The sequence below is a fragment of the Vigna unguiculata genome, chromosome 5, assembly GCF_037176805.1.
Source record: "Vigna unguiculata cultivar grain cowpea cultivar isolate G323 ecotype 2 chromosome 5, ASM3717680v1, whole genome shotgun sequence".
In the NCBI taxonomy this organism is placed as follows: domain Eukaryota; kingdom Viridiplantae; phylum Streptophyta; class Magnoliopsida; order Fabales; family Fabaceae; genus Vigna; species Vigna unguiculata.
In genome coordinates this window covers 3,046,117-3,061,830 of record NC_140796.1, presented here as the reverse complement: position 1 = coordinate 3,061,830, position 15,714 = coordinate 3,046,117, and the positions used below count along the sequence as shown (strand labels likewise).

Below are 15,714 nucleotides of genomic sequence, written 5' to 3'. Positions count from 1 at the left end.
AGGTTCATTATTGGGGCCTAACGTGATTTTAAAATATAAATTTAAGTATGAGTTAACATTTCTTTAACATCTTTTATGCAGAAGTCTTTTTAGCATAATGGATGCAGAAAATAGTTTTTCATTTGAATTGTGTTACTGAATATTGAGTGTACACGATTTCAATTTGAATTTGATGTTATTTTATTTTAATTAAATATACACATAACTGCGCAATATATGTAAAGATGCAATGAAACTTGGGTTGAATAACGTCATGTCCTCAAATTCCTATATAAGGTTTTAAAAATATTTCATATTATGTTATTTATATATATTTACAAATATAAATAAAATAAAAGTATAAATGATAAAAGAAAACAAAGTTAGATAAGATTGATTATTATAATATAAAAATTATATATATATGTGTGTATATATATATATATATATATATATAAAATTCAAGGAATATATTCCACTGTTACCGAGCATTCTACACTCCTACTCAGTCCATTAGAACTCAGTATCTTGGTTGGGCCTCCCTCTTAGAAATCTCAATTCCATTTTTACTATTTACACTTCCCTAAATTTTTATCGCATTCCACCTTCCTTTAATTTTTGTTATTACAAAATATACCCTCTTATCGAAATAAAATTGCAATACCTAAATCCTATTCTTTATACTATATTTACTTTATTTTTGTTATCTTCTCAATCGTTTCTACCAAATTATTATTTTTTTCTATTATATGTTTGTAAATTAATTAATCATCTTTAAAAAAACATTATTTAATATTCCATTTGTTTGAATATCTTTTTATATATAGACTCCTTTCTGATTTATATTAGTTTTATATTAACAAGCAAACTTAAAACTAATGAATTAAGAGAAGTTCATTACGGTTCAAATTGTATATCTACACATATAATAGTGTAGAATAATTTTTGTCTTAGCTCCCACAACGAAATAATTAAAATATTTTATCTATAAAAAAAATTAAAATTTATTATATCTATATTGTTTTATCCAAATATAGCATTTGAAAATAGATTTAAATAGAAAAAAAATGGAAATGTATTTTAATTTTCTAGAAATGGTGACCGAACACATGGTAACGGTTCTCCCTTAAGCTTCTTTTCCTTTCCTTTTTGTTAAAGGAATTTCAATCTCAGGTTGTGTCTATCTATCATGAATTTTGCTCGCAATCGCTTCCGTCTTCGGTACGTTCTTCTATTTCCTCACCTGTTGCAGCGGTTATTATCATCTCATTTCACATTATTTCTCTCACTTCCTTCTATTAGGGTTCTTTTTTCTTCACAACAAAACATTGATTTTCGTTTTAATCACGTGATTCAGTTTCCGTAGGTGTGTGTGTGTGTGTGTGTTCACTTGTTGATTTAATGTTAGTGTTTTTTTTCTGATGCGATTATGCTTTAAGAAGCTAAATTGTGGTAAACAATTCGTATTAAAATGAAAGGAAATGGAAGATAAGGTGATGTTAGTATTTAAAAGTTATATTTCCCTTGAATTCGATATGTGTCGTATTTGCGCTAGAAGTGCATGTATTATGATCTGAAGTATGTGTATAACATTTTATTTTAAGGAAATGTTTCATTTCTGTTAATACATCACTTCTCTATATAATGTGAACGTGTTGCAGGGCGTGTTCTGACACTTGTTTTGATGCTTTGATGTCACCGATAATGGCCAAATTGAGGACCAAATGATGCCTGATTCATGGTTATTGCTATAGTATTGTAACGTGATTCAGAATGTGGAACTTTGCATCTAGTCTCATTTCTGGAAGTGTGGGTCTGAAAAATGAATATGATTCTCCAAAGTCAATTCAACCTGCTTCAGAATATTCTGATGACGACACTTCTATGGTGAGCAGAGAGGAAAGGCTGGAATGCCCAATATGCTGGGAATCCTTTAACATTGTTGAAAATGTGCCTTATGTCTTATGGTGTGGTCACACTCTTTGTAAAAATTGCATCCTTGGATTACAATGGGCTGTGGTGAAATTTCCAACACTGCCAATTCAGCTTCCACTGTTTATCTCCTGCCCATGGTGTAACCTTTTGTCTCTGCGTTTAGTATACCAGGGAAATCTGAAATTCCCTCGCAAGAACTATTTTCTTCTTTGGATGGTTGAGAGCATGAACGGTGATGGAGTGAAGTCACATTCTACTGTTTGTGGGGATCATCAACCAGTTTGGCAAATTAAAGACAGCTTAGCAACTGTAAGTCAAGTAAGCCATGGCAGCCTTCAGAGAGAACAAATTTGCCATCCAGAGTCTCCAGTTTCCAATCAGAGTCATGGAAATACCAGTAATTACCTTAGTATAGAAACCCTGCATACATCCCTGCGGAAGTCGCTGCTTTTATTTATTCACTTGACTGCAAAGTTCCCATTGATCATTATTTTTCTTTTGATTGTCTTATATGCAATACCAGCCAGTGCAGCCATTTTGGCTCTGTATATACTTATTACCATTCTGTTTGCTCTCCCGTCATTTCTCACGTTGTACTTTGCATATCCTAGTTTGGATTGGCTTGTCAGGGAAATTATCAATTGAGATTGAGGTTGTGTGTCCTCTGCTTTGAAAGCATTATGAGTGTTAGTTTGCTTCACCTTGTGGCCACCTTCATCCGGTGTCTTTTACTTTGCAATTAGCCAACATCTCCATTTACAACCTGTAGCATTTATCTTATCATATATAGCCCCAGTCAATCTCAGTACAGTTTTTGGGTTTTTAGCTCTGGTTGAGCTTGGCTGGTAGGGAGGAGGGATACCAGTTTCTCGCACAAACTATTTTGATGACGACCAAGGCCATGGAATGAATAAGGTAATGAATAATGATTTTGCCATTTGCTGTGGCAAATGGTTGCTTTATCAGTATTTGAACTTCATAAGAACCCCCTTTTTTATTGTAGTTATGGAGTGGATCAATAACAGAAAGTTATTGTTATTAAATTGCTTACCGTGTTATTTTTACTAAATGTAATTTGTACTATTATTATTAGTGGAGTTGTTTGCCCGGTTACATTTGCAAAATTTGTAGTATTAAATGCATATTGCATATTGCATAGTATATCTTGTTTTCATCTCATAAAGTATGTTCAATCAATTATTGAATATGACTGCAAACTAAGTTACACAAATTCAGCTAATTAAAATCGAGATGTTTGTTGATGATGATATTTTTGGAACATAGTAAGGATTAAGAAAAGTGTTTGGACATAGTTTGGGTGATTATGGAGAGGGAAGCACTACTCAGCTAACATCCAAGAAATACCAAAACACAACCTCAGTTCTTTCCTTTTCCTTGAAAATTCCTTTTGTGTTCTCTTTGCCGTTTTGTTTTGTCAAGTTTAGAAAAGAGTTTATATTTCAAACAAAATACATATTAGTCTCTCTAACCGAATGTTCCTAGTGTTTTTTAACTTGTGGTGTGGTGTCAAAGTTAATTGACTTTTGTGAACATGATAAAACATGTTATTAGGTAAGCGAATCGGAGTTGGGTAGAAAAAAATTAAGCCTAAATTCAAGTGAAGTTTAAGTATTAAGTATTAAATCTTATATTTTACCAAGTAAAGCTCAACTAATCTTAGCTTATTTTGTTTGTTATAAATATTGGTGAAAGATAAAAAACAATCATACTTTAAAAAAAGTGTTTTTAAAATGTTCTTATTTATTTAAGGAAATCGTAGTTTTTTTTTTTCATACTTTTACCAAAATTTAAAGGTAGCAAGACCTATATATCATTAGTGGGGAAGACTTATTTGTTTTTAAGGTTTTGAAGTTCAAGCACTCTCAATGAAAAAAATATTATTGAAATGAAAGAATTTGGTAATAAGGGTGAACTAGTTTATGTTGACTGAAGTTTAATATACCCTTTTACTTAATCTAATTATACATTGTATATATATTTTTGATTAGTGTTAGATTTGTTGAGTGGATCATCAAATTGAGTAATTCTAAAAAACATGGAATTTTTAAGAAATAAGTACTTCAAAATAAATATTTTTAATTTTCTTAATATTTGCAAACGAGAAATCATCTTTATAACATATATTAATAATATTCAAATGATAAAATAATATTTTTATTACATTGTTAGGTTGAATCTGATTTATTGAATTTAAAATTTAGGATCATTTACACATTCCAATTCTAATTAACTACACACAAAAAATTATCTAGACCACCAAAACCATAATTAGATTAAGATAATCTATTTATATTTCTTTTCGTAAAGTTATTAATGACAAAAGTGATAGAAACTACATATCAATAACTTTCTTATAAGAAAAATATAAATAAATAGCTCATGTACTAAGTTTTTTTACATTATCTTTTTATCACAAATCGACGTACATGATAACTTTTATTATTTCGAAAGTTATATATACTATGTTTATAATGATCTCTTTGTTCTTAAAAAGACATTTCACACCGTAAAAAACTCTATAATGGTCCTGATCGTGGTCGTGTATAGAAATCAAATTTCATTTAAAATAGCTTTCATGAAACTTTAGTAAAATGATTTATGTTTTGCTCATATTTTTTTATTTAAAAAAAACTTGTTAAAGTAATGCAACTTCAATAAACTTTATTGTAATATTTATGTAAAAATTTTTATGCACTAAGTAAGCTAGTTTTTATTGCATGTATATTGTATATAGGCAACTAGAAATGGATCAAATCATCTTTAAAATTAGCTTTTGTTTTTCTAAAAAGTTTTAAATTAGTTTGAGACTCAATAACTATTTTGTTTAACTTTACTTACAAAATCAGATGAACTTAAATTTTCTTTCTACAAGTTGTATATTTAGTTTTTAATTAGTTACTTAGACTGTAGTTTATAAATGATTTTCTTCTATTAAAATATATAAATAACTTTTTTTTTAAATTATATAAAAAATATTTTAGCTTTTTACATACATAAGTGTTAATTCAACCTCTTATATTACAAAGGATTAATTTTGTTACATAAAACATTGACCTATATTGAAATTGATATCTTAAAAAAGTGTTTTTGATTAATAATATTTAATAAATATATTGATTTGATTCTAACAATTATTTTTTTATTTGTAAACTGATAATATTAAAATGTCAGATTTTTAGAATGTTTAAAAAAAAAAACATTTGACTAGAATGATTATATGTCCATTCAAGATTAATAAAGTAATTCTCAAAACAAAATATTAAGTTTATTAAATGTTGAGTATCAAAACAGAGAAATTATTAATCCTATGATGAATAGTTTAAAACAAAGTAAATATTATACAAGGCTACACACACAGAGATTTTATATATATATATATATATATATATATATATATATATATATATATATATATATATATATATATATATATATATATATATTTCAAACCAAAAGAATTGTGTATTAATGTCCTAAAATATACTTTTATGAAGTTTTTAACAACATGCCGTTAACCAAAGGTATGTTTATTCAAATTTTAACTGAAAAAAATATTAAATGATCAAAATGAATGAAAACATTCTTTTGGTGTGATAATATTAAATGACAAGATGTGGACCACGTATTTATGATTCTTGCTAAATTTTAATTAGTTAATAATAAAAAATGTGTTGAAGTGAATGTGTTTGTTGAGTTTTTTTTTTTTTTTTGTTCAAATTTTGAATTTTTTTGATTTTTGGAGAATTGTAATGTCTTGAAGTGAATGTATTGGAATTTCTTTTTAATTTTTTTGTGTAAATTAAATATTTTTTACCGTGAAAAAAATCAAGATATTTCATTTTTTTTTTTCATTTTAAAGGAAAGTAGGAATTTTAATTTCTTTTTGACAATTTGAAATTTGGATTGAAAGCATAATTGAAATCCAAAATTAATTTTCCATATCATAAAATTTAAAAAATACATTTTCAAATTTTAACCAGATTACCATATTTTACTTTTAATGCTTGCAAAGTTTGAAAAAAGACATTAAAAACCAGTTCATGAGTGCATTAAATATTCAGATTTCGAATGGGACACTAAAAATCCAAAAATAAAAAAATTATTTATTTATGTTTCTATTTTCTTTAGAGTATATTATATTTTGTATTTTGTATTAGTATATATAATAATGATAAGATAACAAAACAAACGCGTAGTGAAGCAACAAGCTCAACGAACGAAGCAGAAGAAACAAAAACCAGAAACTGTTGCTTTCTTGCGCGCATGTTCTCTTCCCAAAAGAAATAACCCTTCAAAAATGATGGTTCAGTGTTCACTTTGTTACGTTCTGTTTCCCTTTTCCTCGCTTCTCTGTTGAAGCACCCTTTTGCTTCTGAGGCTCCGCTGTGAACGTATAAAACAAAGGTACCTTATTTTCAAAATATCATGATCTGGGTTTTTCAAGTTTTCTTCCAAAACCAAGTGCATTTGCTGAAAATTGTGATATTGGTGGATTTTAAGAGCATGCTTTAATATTTCTCCCTGCTCCTTTGTCTTGGATTGCTTCATTTCGGTGTGTGTTTTGCTAAGAAGTTTGCTTGGCCGTTACGGTTTCTAGCTGTGGGTTCTGAAGCTTGAAGAATCGGCTTAAGGTGATGCTTTAGTTAGAATATAAATGTGAATTTCTTCAATTGTTTGTTCTTACGTTTGCATGAAATGGGTGATGATTAGTGATGCATGTATCATCATTTTGTTTCGGATGAATATTATTACACTCTATCTCAAGCATTGTTTAAGTTGATCGCGATCAAAATGTACCTGCTTGTAATGTGATCTTCTAGTTATTTTCCTCTTAGTTGATTGCGTTGGTACTTTGTTATTGATGTGCTTGGTGCTTGATACGTGCCTTTTTTTTTTTCATTAGGGTCAGTTAAAGCTTATAGATGCATGGTCGAGATAATTGTACTATAAGAAAAAGTGTTAGTTAGACGTGATTGAATAATCTGTTTAGATCTGCCTCTAATCTACACATTTGAATCAAATTCATTATTTGCAGTAAAGATTTTTTGTTCATTTTCAGTTTGAGATACCTTGTTTGAGTTTCAAGTCATAAAAAAATATCAAATCATCTGTTTTTCCGAACGCTATGGATTTTTTGGCCTAAATTGAGATTTGCTTTGAACATATTCTGTTTTTGTTAGCTTCCAAAGATTGCGCTGAGAACGGTACTTTTCTTGTTATCTGATATTATCCAGTATTTAGTTTTCTTGTTGCTTCTAATCTTAACAAATTTAGGTATTGGTTATGTACTTTGACTGAACGTTGATCATTATATTGCTTTTGCTGTTAATCAGTGAATACTTCGTTTTTGCTTTTATTTAAAAATAGCTTTGTTTCTTTATTAAGGATATTTGCCGCGGATCTTGTTCTGCATAGCAAAAATAGCTGAAGGCAAGGGTTGATTCATCACTGATCTCAGAAGTAACAATGTCAAGTGGTGCCAAATTACGAAGGCATTCCGATGGAATAGCAAGATCTGGAAATGATGAAAGAAAAGTTGTTGTTCCTCGTTATCTCAGAGCATCTATTGGCTCCTGTCATGATTTTTGTAAATATGGAAGGATGAATGTGGAGGAAGCAAAGGAGACACTCTCCATGCTTAAGAGAGCTGGAAGAAAATCACTTTCCCGAAGTTCAGATAACAGTATTGGTGGGATAACGATATCAGTTGCCAAACAGAAAGCTTCACTTGATTCCAAGCCAACACAGATGTCAAAAGTGAAAATTTCTTCAAGTTCTGAGGGGGAAATTCCATCAAAACCAACTTCTATAAGGGTGGAATCTTCACCAGCAGCAATTTCTCAGAGGGTGAAAACTCATCCAAAATTAACTTCCAAAATAGTCAAAGCTTCATCAAAATCTATGTCTACGATGAAGCAAGCTTCACCAAAGGTGTCTTCTTCTGAAGATAAAGAAGTGCAGTTGTCCGAAAAGCATGCGACTCCAATGAAGACCACATCTTCTATGAATTCTTCTGAGGGACTTGGTGGCCAAAGGATTAGTAAGATTAAGTTGAGAAAGAGGAAAAACTCACCCAGGTCTTCACCCGGAGGCATTGGAAGCGTTAGTGCAAGAAAGCACAAAGGCCTGAAAATTGTGCCTCATCTTATGATTATGAATCAACCCGCTATAGAAGTAGAACCTGAAGAGCACAACAAGGAGGCTCAGGAAAAGACTTTGTATGTCATCAAGATGGAAAGTGCAAACCAAAGTTCACAATCTGATCAAAACGAAAGCCAGGAAATTGAATCTCCCCTTTCTAATTCGTTATCACCCTCCTCAATTTCTCTAACCTCACCCCAAGAAGACCAAGAGGAATCGGAATATGCAAATACTGAATCCGAGGAGGATGTTCCTCCCCAAAACCATGAATTTGAATACCAGGCTAATGTGGATACACTGGAAGCTGAGGAGAATGGAAGGCATCAAAAAGATGTTGAGGTTGCTTTTTCCGAAGACAAGGACTGCCAAAAGTTGAGTGGAGAATTGGCTGAAACTCAAATTGACGAAGATAATCTGAAAAGCCTGGAGAGAGGAAAAGTGCTAAGGGACAACGCCACTGATGAGTCTGCTGCTAGAACTGGTCCAGAGATGGTTGTTTTGAGACCTGAAGATGAGAAGGAGAAGAAAGATGAAGAAGAATTGTATAACAATGTGATTGAAGCAACAGCAAGTAAGCTTGTTGAAGAGGGCAAGGTTAAAGCATTGATTGATGCCTTTGAAAATATAATATCTCTTGAAGAGAAAAGGACTTTGGCAAACATTTTCAACTGATCTGGGTAGACTTTTTCTAGATTTCTCTTACTCTATAAAGAGATGATAGGAAAATAAATCCAAGCTTGTTGCAGTAAATGTTAGCCAACAAGCTGTTGGTTCAGCTGAAAAGTATAGATAGATTAGCCTTGCCTGTAGAGACCGACCTGGGTGTGTAGTGTTGAAAGAGGAATCTCTGTTCACCACCACTCATTAAATTGCTCAAAATATTAGGTTAACTCTTCATCCTGTTCTTGAAACTTATATCTGTTGTTGTTATTGATTTTATCTTTGACTTAAAAAAATATAGCACGGATCATGCATTCATTCTAGCCAGCAAATGAAAAGTGCTTTGAGCTTGTGAAAATTTCGGTTCTGTGTACTCACATGAAAGTAACAGTTTTGGCACTGTGCATATGTTTAGGGAAAAACATCGTGTGTCTTCCAAATCAAAGTGGCTGTTTTTTTGCTATACTAAAGGAGGGCAATTGCTTCCAGCACTTCTGGAATTTTGATTGATTAGGATAGGAGTGATGCAAAGTTAGATTTTGTGAATGCGATAGCTACAAGTCACACACAAAACACTAATTATTACTCGAAGCAATATAAGACTTCTAGAAGCATGTAGCTCTTGTATACGAAGAAAAAGAAGGAATGTGCAAATTCAAGGATAATTATTCTATTCCTCTTGTTTTCAATTTTATGGGGAAATTTGACCCAAAACCTTGACTTGAATTAATGAAAAGTGTGAGATCTATTTGACAATCCCTCTTTTAACTAGATAAAAAAAAAATATAACTACATTTTGTACCCATCAAAAAATAGAAATATATTAACTAAAATATAAATATAATAAATATAAATAAAATAAAATACATTACCTAAAAATTAAATAAAAACTATTTACAATAAAATTTATAAAAAAACTTATACTTACAATAAAATTAAAAAAATAGTTTTTATTATCATAGAAAGATATGCTATAAATGTGCATTATTCTCCAACTTCATTCATAATTAATTTCTATCAAAACATCACACCACTAAAAAATCATTTATTTTCAAGTACATTTTTTTCATCCATGAAAAACATACACATGTCACCTTAAAGATTGAATTAGAAAAATTTCAATCGAAAGGGCTTGATGTATTTTTTAAAATTGTAATTGTGCATCTCCATATTGATTCAGCCACGTATAAGAAAACTTCTGATTAAAATATGATTAAGCTGGATAAAATCGAAAACAAAATTGCTGAGTTTGACCAGAAAATGAAGGAGAAAAGCATTTACCAGACACGTGGCATAATGGTCCATAAAAGAGTTCTGAGCAACCTGGTGCTGCCCGACAAAGAAATCTTTCTGTTTATCTTTATCCTTGAAAACAAGGTTATGGGTGGCGTGCTTCTCGCACACCTCATTTTACGAAAATGACCCTCCATTGTCTTCATGGCATGTCACTACATGTGGACCCCACCTCCCACCTCTCTCCGGTGACATCTAAGTGGTGATGACACGCTTCGCCACATGATTGGACCTTGATTTTGGATTGCACCAATATTGTGAATCAATGATTATCCTGAAATATATAAGAAGCAGTGTCATAAATCATTACATATCTATCAATCCAATCCTCAATTGTACACTTGCAACTTCCTCTCTTGTTGTTGCCACTGCTGCAACTTTCACTGTGTTCTATTCTATGCATCTATTTACCAAATTGTCCCTACTCAGAGGTGAAATTACTTCACCATTTTTTTCTAACTTTTTTTTTTTGGTTTTTTTTTTTCTTATCTGGGATTTGGAATTTGCATGCAGAAGTGGGTTTTTCTAGGGTTTGGAGGCTATGCCGAAAGCGGGTTAAATAAGTTTGGGTAAGGAAAATATGTCTCCTTTCTTTATATATTTTTAGTTTTTAATTGCTTAGGGAGCTATGCAATTCTCAAATTCGGGTTTTTTTGATTTGTATGTTTTTCCTTTCTTTTTAAAGTTCCTAGTTCGTGAGCGAATTTCTGCTTTGGGGTGGATTTGAATTTGTGTCTGCGAAGGGTTGTGATTGATTTACTGAGCATTTTATTCACGCGTGTCTGGAATTTGAGATTTTGGGGCTGGTATTCTGGGAGATTTGAAAAATGTGTTTCTCTGTTGCCCAAAGCTCTGATTGGCCTTTCCTATGAGGTGTTTCGATATATTATATGTCGTGGATGAAATATTGGTGTGACACAAGGCATGTGGGGTAGTTTGAACTCGTAGGTGTATGAAATATATGTGTGTTGAACATGTGGTGTAAGATTGCACATCACTGCGACAACTGGGGTGGGTTGAGAGGAAAACAACTGAACACCATTTTATGTCCAAATACTTGGTATTCTAGTTGTTAGGTTTGGAGCTTAGATGTATGAGAAAGTTTGAAACTAAATTTTGAGGTAGCGATCAAGATGAAAGCAGCAAGATGATCATTATGTTTTAGTGTAAGTTATGTCTATAAACAGATAACTATTTTAACGATCTAAATTAAGTCTTCTTAACGCTTTGACTTGCTGTTTTTCTTGATTTGCATCACCTCTTAACCACTGGACTACCCTCCATTTGATCTACTTTTCTTTCTGGATCTTCTATAAGTCTTCAAACATACCCAAATCACCTAGGGCAATACTATACCATCTTTTCCAAAATAGGTGCCACTCCAACTTTCTTTCTAGTCCATTCATTTCAAAACCTATTTCAAAGTGTGTCCCCTCATCCATCGTTGTATTCACATCTATGCAACATTGAGCTTCAGTTTTGTTGGCCTTTTACAAACATTCAGCTCTACATGACATTGTAGGTTGCATAGTTATATATAAGATGCTTTTTTTATGCTTGAGATACGTTTTACTTAATACAACAGATAACACTTGAAGTCCTCCTCACCTTTATCCAACCCACTTGAATCTTTTGATTTATAATTCTCTCTATAATCCTGTCAATGTTATGTCGTTCACACCAGTTACTTATACCATGTGACTTATAGTATGGTATAACATCAAATTTTCACTTCTATGCTAGAACTAGTATGCCTTCTGCTAAACGTATTTCATATTTTCTGTTCTAGTTCTACGAAACCTATGTCTTTTCATAGCTTTTCTTCACAGCTCTAACCTCTAATTTATTTCTTTTCTGAACTGCCCTACTAGGACCATAGTATCTGCATAAAGTTTGTATCATCATTGCTCTGGCACTTGGATACATTCAGTTAACGCATCAAAACCTGGTTAGAAAGATAGGGTTTGCAGTTGCCCTTGATCCTGTTCTACAATTATATATTACGTGGTCTTGTGTTCTCCTACACTCCTTCCATATTTGATTTCTTGAATATACAATATGAACTTTTTTCTTTTCACGTATTCCACGATAATTCCCTACGCACCGTATTATACATTTTTCATATCAATGGAAACCATGTTTGTCCTTTTGTTGTTTTATTCCTCTAATATCTCCTTCTACAGTTTTATTCCCATAATATCTTTCCATCAATCACCGTTGTCAATCTTCAACATTCATAGCAAGTGTATTGATATCATACTTGATCAGCTAGCCATAATAAAATCTAATTAATCTTCTATACTGTTAATATCACCTGAGTCTTTCCTCAATTACCCTTACCATAACTTTTTAGTCTGACTATAAGCTTAATCTGGCTATCATTTGTACAATTTTTGCAAGTTACTCTTATCTTAGATATGGATATAAGTACTCCCGAGCTTGTCCGATGTTATCTTAGAGTTACAATCTTGTTAAATAGTTGCGGTATATTTTAACCCATTTGTATCTCAGTAGTTATTACGTTACTGACTATTTTTGTGATTCATTCTCTTCTTTGCTTTTTTTACCTCAGACTCCTGTATTCTACTAAAAGAAGCATAATTTCGGTCATGTTTCTTGTCTGTTTGGTTTAGCCTATCATGGTTAAATAAAATTCTGTCATTCTTTAAGTAGGTTGTCAAAGTAACACTTCCACTTTTCCTTGTATCTTGTTCTATGACTTTAACAGTACAAGTTTACCTTCTTTGTTCATAATGCATTTCCCTAGGTTCAGGTCTCGTCTTTCTTTTTTATACCTATAACAAGTATATACTTCTTTCCTTGGAAGCCTAAGGATTTGGTGTAATCTGTCAAGTGATGTAACCTCCACTTTGTTTATATGTATGTGTGCATTCAATTTTCAGGTTTTTACAGAAGAACTGTGATTTATAACTCTCCCTTTTAACCTTAACCTTATGTTCCATGCTTTGTCTCAACACACTACCAAATATTTTAAGCCCTTGGTCCAAAGCCTCCTGATTGATCGAGTGTCACTTTTGATACCTGGCCAATCCCTTATAGTCATCTTGTTCCGCATGTAGTGAGCAAAATAGAAACATGTTATTTTGTAATTATGATAAAAACATATAAACTGAAAATGGCAAAAAGAAACACTCTAATGTGCAGTATTTATTTTCAGTTTGGAGACAGAGAAGGTATTTTATGGATTGCATGACTAGAAGTAATCGAAGTCACTGTTCATTGGAAATCCACTCCATACCAAAGCATTGGAAGGAGAAGAGAATTTCTTGTATTCTTTTCTTGAGCTAACTTTGGAGTAACATATAAAGGAACTTGCTTAGGTTATTTCTTTATTGTAAGTTATTTGCTTTAAATGTATAATCATAAATTTGTTGTTTGAATTGTTCAATATTGGCTCATCTGTTGGTTTGATTTCTCCTCATCACTAAGAAGTATTCAATTAATAAATTTGGTATTTAGAATTTGTCAACTTTATGAATACCCTAGTATTCTCTGATAAATGTTTGTCATGAACTGATTCTTTTTATTTCAGTTTTTCTAGGTGAAGAAAATGATTCTCACAAAGCAGTATCGATGCATACACTCGGCTAGCTGTCAATGTACCAAAGGGCATTTAAGTGAAGATGTGATATTCTTAGTATTTCATAATTTGAATTGGAATCCCAAGCTGATTGCTACTCTATCCTGTGTGTGCAAATGGTTTGATGATCTTGCCAAGCGAGTTCTATGGAAAGAGTTTTGTCGAACGAGAGCTCCAAAGATGCTGCAGGATCTGCAATCTAGTGGGAGCCACATCGTTGATGGAAACTGGAGAGCCTTAGGGAAGCTTCTTATATACTGTTCAGGATGCACAAAAGGTGGTTTGTTCAATAGCATTCAGATCCCTGGTCACTTTGTTTATCAAACTCGATTTTCTAGAACATCAGGAAAGAGCTTTCTTTTGCCTCAATGCAGAACTGATGTTCTGTATGTGTCTGATCCCTGTGAGCATCTTGACCAAGGTGAAGAAGGAGATGTAGGATTCTTCCGTGGAATTTTTAAGTCGTTTGCTACCTCAAAGGTCAGAAAGATGCTTATTAATAAAGGAGCCAAATTCCATCCAAGTGAAGTCTGCCCTTATTGTAAGGCAAAGTTATGGAGCATGCTGCAAGCCGAAATGATTCCTCAAAGTGCTAGTCTCAGATTGGGTTCTTATGATGACTGTATTGAGTATTATGTGTGCCTCAACGGCCATATGCTTGGGATATGTACTCTGTTACCACTGTCCGATTCAGAAGAGGCATCTGAATTGAGATAACACCTAAATGATTCTCAGGTATTTTGTTTATCTGTAAAATCACAACTTTTTTTACTCTAATGTTTATGTTATCTGTTTGCATTTCAATTTGAAAAGGAAATAAGGTTTGAAATGTGTATTAGTAATTGTGACAATTGGTTTTCATTGAGAAGAACTGAACCCACTTAGAGTGCCATTGGGTGGAATTTAATTGGATGTTTTACTTGTAGTTAATATTCATTCTTTACTTTTAAAAATGAAATAATATTTCCTAAAATGAGACTATAAATTTATATAGTTTGATTATGTTAATATTCAAACAGATTATAAATAAGAAACTTTACATTATATTTCAACATCTGCAGTAGCTTGAATGTTTTCAAGTTAAATCGCTTTCAAAGTATTCAAGTTGCTATAGGGTTCTTGGTGGTAGATTTGATATTAGGGGTATTTATAGAAAGTTTGACCCCTGGATGGGAGGTGGTGGGGCCTGTGTAGGAACAGCCAAAACCAAATAATTATTGTGTGGTAGGTACATAATTCTTTTAATAATAATAATCTGTCTCTTCTAAAGTTGTATTATTTGCTATCGTTCTTGAAATTGTTCCCTTCTACTTACGACAACAAGAGTAGAGAATTATTCTGAAGAACTAGCATTATGACACGTCCTATTATCCTTGGACAGGTTGGCAGAAAATGTTCACAAGTTGGTTGAAAACTTTGGTGGTAAATTCTTGGGTCAATTCAGCCAATCAGAGCTTCGAGCTTGTTGCTTCAGTCTCTCCAAGCCAACATTTCCAACCATAGAGAGATATTAAGCATTTCTTGGAATGATTAATAGACAAGGTTGTTAATGTGAAATATGTTATATCCCGTATATTGATTCATACGAGGTGTCTCTGCATCACAAATATGCGTCTGCAATACTTTGCACTAGTTCAATGTAATGAATCCTCTATCCAACCCTCTCTCCAGCTGAACAATACAAAATAAATTGGATTTAAATGAGAAATAATATTCCCTTTGTCTTAATAAGAATGCGTGACATTAGGGATACAAATGTATTTGAGATATAACTAGAACTCCTGTAGAACTTGTATCAATTTATGAAAGGTATTCCATGACTCTAGTTATTCCATAAATTCATCACGTTTAGGAAACGCACACCATTTCTTTATTTTATTAGTAATTAAATAAATACTCAAATTGATACTGGAAGGATACAAGTTTCTAACTAAAGTTTTTATGTAAACATATTTTTAAAAAAAGTATTTACAAAATCATTGTTATACAGAAGTTGTTTATCGAATATTAAATACTAATAAAGAACGAACTTATATGCAAGCAAATAAAATTTTCAATTTACACGATAATTTAAATTTAAATTT

At 31.9% G+C, this 15,714-nt stretch overlaps 3 protein-coding genes across 7 annotated transcripts; all 3 read left to right on the top strand.

Moving 5' to 3' along the window:
- The first annotated feature begins 1,057 nt into the window (after positions 1-1,057).
- Positions 1,058-3,038, top strand: LOC114183451 (uncharacterized). 2 transcript variants are annotated; one of them, XM_028070475.2, is made up of 2 exons: positions 1,058-1,200; positions 1,641-3,038. In XM_028070475.2, the coding sequence occupies exon 2, from the start codon at positions 1,753-1,755 to the stop codon at positions 2,557-2,559; it is 807 nt and encodes a 268-aa protein (XP_027926276.1). In that variant the 5' UTR covers positions 1,058-1,200; positions 1,641-1,752; the 3' UTR covers positions 2,560-3,038. The 2 variants fall into 2 exon arrangements, with proteins under 2 accessions (XP_027926276.1, XP_027926277.1); XM_028070476.2 differs by lacking the exon at positions 1,058-1,200 and adding an exon at positions 1,219-1,345.
- Positions 3,039-6,138: 3,100 nt separating this feature from the next.
- LOC114186154 (uncharacterized) lies at positions 6,139-9,098 on the top strand. 2 transcript variants are annotated; one of them, XM_085673519.1, is made up of 3 exons: positions 6,139-6,339; positions 6,508-6,566; positions 7,321-9,098. In XM_085673519.1, the coding sequence occupies exon 3, from the start codon at positions 7,402-7,404 to the stop codon at positions 8,746-8,748; it is 1,347 nt and encodes a 448-aa protein (XP_085529645.1). In that variant the 5' UTR covers positions 6,139-6,339; positions 6,508-6,566; positions 7,321-7,401; the 3' UTR covers positions 8,749-9,098. The 2 variants fall into 2 exon arrangements, with proteins under 2 accessions (XP_085529645.1, XP_027929984.1); XM_028074183.2 differs by lacking the exon at positions 6,508-6,566.
- A 1,222-nt stretch (positions 9,099-10,320) lies between these two features.
- On the top strand, positions 10,321-15,450 carry LOC114185731 (EID1-like F-box protein 2). 3 transcript variants are annotated; one of them, XM_028073614.2, is made up of 5 exons: positions 10,321-10,460; positions 10,543-10,598; positions 13,208-13,370; positions 13,583-14,365; positions 15,012-15,450. In XM_028073614.2, the coding sequence occupies exon 4, from the start codon at positions 13,601-13,603 to the stop codon at positions 14,345-14,347; it is 747 nt and encodes a 248-aa protein (XP_027929415.1). In that variant the 5' UTR covers positions 10,321-10,460; positions 10,543-10,598; positions 13,208-13,370; positions 13,583-13,600; the 3' UTR covers positions 14,348-14,365; positions 15,012-15,450. The 3 variants fall into 3 exon arrangements, with proteins under 3 accessions (XP_027929415.1, XP_027929414.1, XP_027929416.1); XM_028073613.2 differs by having other exon boundaries at positions 13,208-13,384; XM_028073615.2 differs by lacking the exon at positions 13,208-13,370.
- Positions 15,451-15,714: the final 264 nt, after the last annotated feature.

Excerpts from the sequence above, each read along its gene's own strand:
- LOC114183451 (XM_028070475.2), top strand. The coding sequence starts at position 1,753 with ATGTGGAACTTTGCATCTAGTCTCATTTCTGGAAGTGTGGGTCTGAAA.
- LOC114185731 (XM_028073615.2), top strand. The coding sequence starts at position 13,601 with ATGATTCTCACAAAGCAGTATCGATGCATACACTCGGCTAGCTGTCAA.
- LOC114186154 (XM_028074183.2), top strand. The coding sequence starts at position 7,402 with ATGTCAAGTGGTGCCAAATTACGAAGGCATTCCGATGGAATAGCAAGA.